Raw genomic sequence first — 8,229 nt, forward strand, 5'->3', positions numbered from 1 at the left:
TCACACGCCCTCCACGGTGGGGCAGGCCAGGTGCTCAGGAGGGTGCAGGTTCCGGGTGGTGGAGCCTCTCAACCTGGCCTCCCACTGCCCACTCCCTTCCACGGCCTCAGAGCCCCGGGTACCAATGGGCGGGGCTGGCCAGGCACAGCCTTTCCTCTGTCTGCCCAGGGGCTCTTCATCCTCGCCCAGGGAGTGGGAGTCAGAAGTGGCCTAAGAACCCCCACCCCACCCCCGGGGCAGCCTGTGTCTGGGAGCGCCCTGCGGCTCCTTGTGGGCCTGGGGGTATGAGTGGGTCTGGGTGCGGTTGGTTTGTCTGTGCGTGTGTTACGCACCCATGTGTGATCCTGTGCCCATCAGTGTGTTTGGCGGGGTGTGTGTGAGAGAGAGACTAGGCCTGTATGATGTGTTCTGAGATTGGGAGAGATCTCCAGCATACCACAACTCCTTGTGTGTCTGACTGCGTCCACTCACTCCAAAGGGGTTCTGGACAGCAGTAGGGGTAACCAAAGCCATGTCACCCTCCATGTGTAGGGAAGCATGTGGCCCCACCTGGGAGTCCCACAAACCTCCTCCTCACCCTCCAGCCCCGCCCCTGGGAACCGTGGGGCAGCCTCACGTCACAGGCCACCAGCAGCTGGTTTCCTCCCCACCCCCCTCCTCCCACCCTGGCCACCCTGACTCTTGGCACAGGGACAAAGCTGATGTCAGAGCTGAGCTGACAGCTTCCTTCTCCCACTGGATTTTCCAAAAGAGAGAGCCCACAGCTCGGCTCCTATTAAACCAGTGCAGGGCTGAGGGGGGGCCACGGGGAGCCGTGGGGAACAGGGGGCGGCGAGGATGTTTCACTCAATGATTTCCTGAACTCCGAGGCAATGAACAGAACAGGAAGCGGAGCGGACTCGCTCAGCCTGAAACTGGGGCCTCCCCCACGCAAGCTCGTTCGGGCCACCCCATTCCTGCCGATGGTGCTGGGGATCACAGCCAGGCCCCCTCAATGGGCTGTCCCTCATGCCCAGTGGGGATGGAGAATGGGAAGGGGGTGGAAAGAGCAGAAGAGTCAAGTCCCATGGTGGGGAGGCCAGAGGGGACAAGGCTTGGTTGGGGTTGGCTTATGCTCTGCCCTGGCACAGAAAGAGAGATGAGCAGCAGGAGCAGGCACCGGGGGTTGTGAGTTCAAGCACCAGGCCAGGTAGATGGAGCAACTCAAGGGAGTCATGGGAATAGAGGGGGCCAGGCAACTCAGGAATGATGATTCCTGGAGCCCTCCAAGACCTGAGGGCCTTCCTGACCCTCCACAAACCCGTACGCAATCAGATTCAACTCATGTCCCCCCTCCATGGGGGTTCCACAGCTGCATGTCGGAAAAGAGATTGGTCATTTTTCTCCCATGGAGCAGCTTATGGGTTCGAACTGCCAACCTCTTGGTGAGCAGCCCGACGTGTTCTACAACAAGAACATCCACACTCTTCAGTCCTCATCCCATTCTCTGAGGGAAGCGTGGAGAAACGGAGGCTCAGAAAGATGGATGATTTGAGGACACAGAATGAGTGAGAGGACTAGTTCCTCCCCACAGCCCCCTTGAAACAGGAGCCTGGAGGCCCTGGCCTGCTCCAGGCAGCCACAAGAAGGCTTCCCAGCAACAGCAGGGAACCTGTAGGGGTCCCCAAAGAAGAGTCTTTTCCTGGGGACCCCTTCCTTCTGCCTGAGCCAGGCTGGCCAGCTGCTTATCAGCTGGGAGAGTCCATGACACAATCCTACTGTGATCGCCTGCCAAGCCGGCCCCATCCCCGCCCCACCCCTGGACCCTGTTTCCGCTTCCTCCCTTTCCGGGTGGGACTGTGCCTGGCCCCAGCGTCACACTGGCCTGCACAGAGAGCCAGTCAGTCTCTTCAGTGTCTCCACCCGCTGAGCTCCCCCCTTTCCACGTCCACTCTGGCCAGCTGGCTGGCTGCAGAGAAGCCTCACAAAGGGGGGCCATCCACCAGCTCTCCCAAGAGGGCTGAGCCTAAGGGGATATTTGAGGACCTTCATGGCTGCAGTCGGCCTCAGTTACCCCTACTTGTAAAGGAACAAAGTTTGGACCAGGTGATGCTGTGGGGTTTGGGGTGGCTAGAATCAGCCAGACCTGGGTCCAGTTCAAGCTCTGCCACGTATAAGCTGCGACCTCAGCAGGTGGTTTCCTTGCTCAGGCCTCAGTCACAACTTCTCTAGAATGAAGGTGTGCTGTAAAGCTGTGAGGTTGCTGGCACTCTGTGGGAAGCCCTGGAAGCCCTATAGATGTACCATTGATGCTGAGATCATTCCACTAGCTGTTAAGTGTTCACAGATGGGACCCAGAGAGGGAGAATCACTTTTCCAAGACCACACAGCACAAATGACTAGCACAACCCCAGTAGCATGCATTTTTTGGTGCCTCTATATCTTAAGCATGTTGTCCAGAGAGGCTAGTCTTTGGGGAAAGACACCATTCTGGGAAAAGTGGAAGGTCAGAGAAAGAGAAGAAGACAACACACACACACACACACACACACACACACACACACGATGGACTGACACAGTGACTGTAACAATGGGCTCGAGTTTATCAGAGAAGATGAGAATAGTGCAGGATAGACTCGGATCAATAGTTTTTCGATAGGATCACTATAAATTGAAATTGACTTGATGGCACCTAACAATAAAAACATAGGACACCCAGCGAGGGTTTCAGTCTTGACTCAGAAAGTAGCTTCTCAGAAAATCAGTTGTCCTGGCTGCCACATGGGACCTAGAGAAGTCCTTCAGGCTCTGGGAGGTGTGGCCTGTGGGCAGGGCCAGCCCGCCGGGCCCTGGGAAGCGGGGCGCAGGTTTACCTCCTCCACACCCAGCCCAGCTCCAACCCACGGGCAGCAGCGCCCTCCACTGTCTGCTAGGCGCCTGGCACCGTGGCCACAGCCTGCCAGTCCTTCTTGGCTAGTGCCTCCCACCGGGCCAGGCTGGTGACAGTTGGAATTTGAGGAAGTTTATGGGATAGCTGAGGTTGTAAGTGGGGGCTGGGCAGAGACACTGGCCTGGCTGAGCAGGGGGCCCCTCAGAAGGGGTCCTGGAAGACACATTGTCCTGCCCTGAGCACCAGCCACAAGAGGGCACTAGGACCATGTGTTCAGGGCAGGGAGAGGCTTGCCCTTGTCCACATGGGACCTGCCTCTGGAGAAGTTATTCCCAGGTACCATCCAGTCTATTTCAATTCATAGCGACCCTATGAACAACAGACCTGAACCCCTGTCCTATCCCGTGCCGTACTCACAATCTCTGACGTACAGGATCCCATTGCTGCAGTCACTGTGTCAATTCATCTCATTGGGGGTCTTCCTCTCTTTCACTGACTCTCCATCTTTCCAAGCACGATGAAGGGTATATTTTCCCTCTCCCACCCCTTCTCATCCAGCTCAGATCCCCAGAGACCTCTCCACCTCCCTGGAGTGCCATTAACAAGAATCATTCTTGATAATGATTACCATCCCCACATTATAGATGGACAAACTGAGGCCCAGAGAGGTGAAATAAACTGCCTAGTTACCCGAGAAGAAGCTGGAGAAGCAATAAACTCTTGCCCACCATCAGCATGTGTGGTGACCCTAGTGAAGCCCCCCAAACCTCTCCCAACTTCTCAAGAGGCGCTAAAGGCTATTTTTGGCTGAGTCTCTCCTTCAACTGTGTATGCCTGGCCCCTGCAGTAGCCTGCAAGCCCTATTTCAGAATGGTCGGGCCTTGCACTTGGCTCAAGGTGAAAATTTTAGGGGCCATGACTTTGACCTAGGAGCAGTCAGCCAATACTCTCACTCTTCTCTCCAAAGGAGAGGCTGATAGGGGGCCACCCCATAACCCCCATAACCCCCCACCTCCCTTGGGACACTCCCTTATTTCACCCTGTCTGAGGAAAATCAAAGCCAACCCCTCTGTACTGTGAGGGGAAAAGGAGTTTCCAGCCCTCAAGAATCAAGACTCCCAGAGGGTTGATCTCTCCTGGCTCCTGTCAAGATCCTTATCCAGGTCTCTTTCTAGGTTCTCCCATCCTGTGCCCTTTAACCTTTTGCTATGATCTTTGACTCAACTCTTTTACAGTCACGTCACTCTTTCCTGATTTATATCAACAGCCTTGTGAGATATACTGACCCTCCTCAGTCGGATAGGGACCCATCAGCCTGGGGACCCTTGTGGGGCACCCCCATTCCCAGGGCCACTCCTGCCCCAGCCAGACATAGGAGGGTGCTAGTGTTTGCCACACTGAGGACAAGTCCAGGGGGTGCCACCTCCCCTCTCCCACACCAACCAGGAGACTTACCGTGGGCTACGAGGCATGGGACCCTCTGGAGCCTTTGCAGGGGGGTGGGGAGGCGGCGTTGGTGTCAATCAGTGGAACACCATCGTCTTCAGGTCCAGGCCCTTTCTGCTTCCCTCTCTCCTGCCACGTCTTCTCTGGAGACAGCTCCTCACCCCGCCCCCCCCACCTGACTTCCCGTTGGGAGCTGGGTGACCCAAAGGGCCCCCCACTGACACCCTGCCCCCAGCTAAAAGACCAGGGGAACAGCAGGTACATAAACCCTGGGTGTCAGCCCCCCTGGGCCCTACTCACCTGGAGCAAGGGCTCTCAGGTGAGCTGAGGGGGCTTTACGGTCAAGGTGGGGTGGGGGGCGTCCCAGTGCCCCGTGCCCCCAGCCTGTGCCGCGTGGCAGGGCCGCTGGGGCCTGAGTCACAGCTGCCTGGCCGCACCCAGCCTGACTGACCCAGGCCAGCATAAGGCGATGACTGGGCACCCTCCACATGACCGGCCGGGGTCGGCCTTAGGTGTTTTGACTCAGACCTGCCACAGGCCGTGTGCACCGAGGCCATACCCCCTTTTATCCCTGTCTCCACGCGACTGTAGCTGCCTCCAGACTCAGACTCACAGGACGCCCCCAACTGCTACTCCCTGCCGTGCAGTCATCTCAGAACCCCGGGTGCCACCCTGGCCCCTCTGATCCGCCCTTCTCCACTGGCTCCTGGCCCCACCTGCCCAGCCCCCGCCCCCGGACGCCTCAGCCCCTCCCAGGAGCCCAGCCCTGGGGACGACCCAGGAAGAGGAGGGGAGCCGGCCTTACTCAGGGCTCTCATGCAGAACCTGAACTTGTGACCCTTCCCTGGACACTTGGGAAGAGGTCCATGGACACCCCTGAGGTAAATGTGGCAGATCGGGGTGAGAGAGAAGACGAGTAAAGACAGAAAATCAGCGGGCAAGGCAAGGGAGGCGAGTGGAGCCAGGGAGAGAACATTGACCCCTGCACCTAGTGACAACGCTGACATAAGCCACCTGTGTTTACATGGCTTCCCAGGAACTTTCTCACAGAAAAACTGTCTCAGCTCTCTGGTGCTGCTGTAACAGAAATGGCTGCGACCAGTGGCTGGTTGGAAGGAACAGAAATTCTTTCCTTGCCATTTACGAGGCTGGAAGTCCTAATAGGGGAATGCCTGCTCTTCCAGGGGCCACTTGCTGTCTGTGTTAGCTCTGGGGGAAGAGTCTTGTTCCTTTTTTTAAATAGGTTTATTATTATTATTATTATTATTATTATTATTATTATTATTATTATTAAGCAGCATCAGGATGGATGGTGAAGAGATTGAGATTGTTCACAGCTTTAGTTTGCTTGGCTCCATAGTCAACAGTCTCGGCACCAGCAGCCAGGAAATTAAAAGGCGCATTGCCATGGGAAAGTCTGCTGTTAGGGACCTCTCCAAAGTACTGAAGAGCAATGGTGTCTCTCTGGAGACTAAGATGCGTCTGATACAGGCCATGGTCTTCGCAATCACTTATTATGCATCAGAGAGTTGGACAATGACCAAGGAGGATAGAAGGAGAATTGATGCCTTTGAGCTGTGGTGCTGGAGAAGAGTATTGAGAATACCATGGACTGCTAGGAAAACAAACGGATTCATCCTGGAGAGGGTTAAACCAGGCTGCTCCTAATTATAGATCCCTTTTAAACCGTTTTCTCCATCATCTGCTTCAGTGCCGTATACATTATTTATCCCACCTTTCTCGTTCCTTTTGAGCTCCTCGGGAGAATGATTCGTGCCATTTGATAATCTCTCTTCTCTCAGTTCGGCTCTACTCTTGCCTGTTTAATCTCATTATGTCAAAAAAGAGATTGACTGAAACCAGTATAAAATAATTATTATTTATTCATTCATTCATTTAAAGACATTGCCTGAAATACACTCTCCTGCCTCACAGGAAGCTCTCGTGGCCTACTGGTAAGAATCCTGACTGCAATCCTGAAGGCATGCAGTTCAAATCCACCAGCTGCTCCATGGGAGAAGGATGGACAATCTCCTCCTTTTTCATTATTGCCTCTGAAAACCCGCTGGGGGCTCAGCTGTGAGTTGGTTCTGTCTTGAAAGCACGGCACACAACAACAGCAATCCTGCCTCAGAATTTGGGCGTGTTGTTAGGAGGGACTGGTCCTTGGAAAAAGACATCATGCTTGGAAATGTGGAGGGTCAGCAAAAGGGAGGAAGAACCTTAATGAGACTAATTGACACAAAGACGATAACAATGGATTCACATATATCAGGGAGGGTGAGGAAAGCACAAGGTAAGCCAAGGGTCAGATCCATTGTTCATAGTAGTAATTGTTTGATTCTAAGGCACCTGTTGTTGTTGCATGCCATCGAGTCACCTGCGACTCATAGTGACCCTGTGTACAACAGCCCTGAAACTTGCTCTGTCCTGTGCCAACTTTATTGTCTATGACACACCTACTGCCATTACCCCAGTCACTGAATCAATCCATCTCATCAAGGGTCTTCCCCTCCTGCGCTGTCCCTCCACCCTCCCAAGCATGACATCCTTCTCCCAGGACTGATCCCTCCTTGCAACATGTCCAACATAGCAACAAAGGAATGCTGCCTCATAAACACAACAATACCGAACCATTCCCAAATGGAATTACAACCACAGACATTAAAAAAACAACCCATCACTGTTGTCTAATAGAGTTCAACTCACCACAACCCTCTAGCATGTTTTTAAAGCTTGTAAAATCTTTATGGGAGGAAACTGTCCGTCTTTCTCCAGTGAAACAGCTGGTGGACTCGAACCATTGACCTTTCAGTTAGTACTGCAACTCCTCAACCACAGCGAGCATGGAGGTTAGAACTCTGGTTGTGTAATCCATCAGGAATTGCCCTGCAAACCCAAAGATCGAGCCTCTCTGGTAGTTCAAATCCACTAGCAACTCCTTAGGGAAAATGATGGACAATCTTTTCTAATGCAATTTACAGTCTCAGAAACCTACAGGAAGATCAGTTATTATAAGTCCATTCTGGCAATGAGAGAGTATTTTGAGGATAAATGATGCTGGTGTCACACTGTTTAAAGCACTTTACTGCAACATCCCATCAACAAATAAAGATGAAGCAGTCTATTTCCCTCAAGATTTACAGCCTGAATGTACACCCATGTTTATTGCTCTGTTATGATAGCAAGGAGATGGAAACAACCCAAGTGCCCATGAACGAATGAATGGAAAGAAAAGCTATGGTATATTCACACAATGGAATACTATGCAACAATGAAAAATAATGAACTCAAAGAACATGACACAACATGGGTGACCCTGAAAGACATTATGCTGAGTGAGATATATCAGTCTCAAAAGGACAAATACTAGGAAGCTCTGGTGGCCTAGTGGCAAGAAGCTGCACTGCAGTCCCAAAGGTGCATGGTTTGAATCCACCATATGCTCTCCTGGAGACGGAGGGGCAGTCTCCTCCTATACCAGTCAGCTCCAATTTGACGGTACACAACAACAAGAATAAAAAAGAATTCTGTAAGAGGACAAATACTGCATAACACCCCTGTAATAAAGCAGAACTGACATGGGGGTTGGGGAGGAGAATAGGAATAGAGTGAGTAGATAACGAACCCTAACGAATAATGAATAACGAACCCTAAGATAACGAATCCCATTGGAACAGATGAGGGAGAGAACTGTTTAAAAGGAATCTATTATTAGGTATTGTATGTAAGACAATGGTCCAGAATAAGAGGTACATTGCAAAGAGGACTTGTAGAGTTGAAAAAGAAGGAAGAGAGGAAATTATGCAATAATAAACTAATATTTAAGAGAGAGAGACAGAAGAGACAGAGAAAGTGAGGGAATCAATCAGAGAAAAAAAGAGAAAGTGAACTTGGGGAGGGGAAAGAAAGGG

General features: G+C 52.4%; 1 protein-coding gene across 1 annotated transcript in view; it reads right to left on the bottom strand.

The window, feature by feature from the left end:
• The window catches only part of LOC102860955, a 20,020-nt gene continuing 11,791 nt past the window's right edge, over positions 1 to 8,229 (bottom strand). The window contains exon 5 of the mRNA XM_006894877.1: positions 1 to 180. Coding sequence (XP_006894939.1) covers positions 1 to 180 — 180 coding nt within the window. The remainder of the gene's footprint in view (positions 181 to 8,229) is intronic.

Source organism: Elephantulus edwardii, unplaced genomic scaffold (genome assembly GCF_000299155.1).
Source record: "Elephantulus edwardii isolate Elephantulus edwardi_28Jun2011 unplaced genomic scaffold, EleEdw1.0 scaffold00151, whole genome shotgun sequence".
Taxonomy (NCBI): Eukaryota; Metazoa; Chordata; class Mammalia; order Macroscelidea; family Macroscelididae; genus Elephantulus; species Elephantulus edwardii.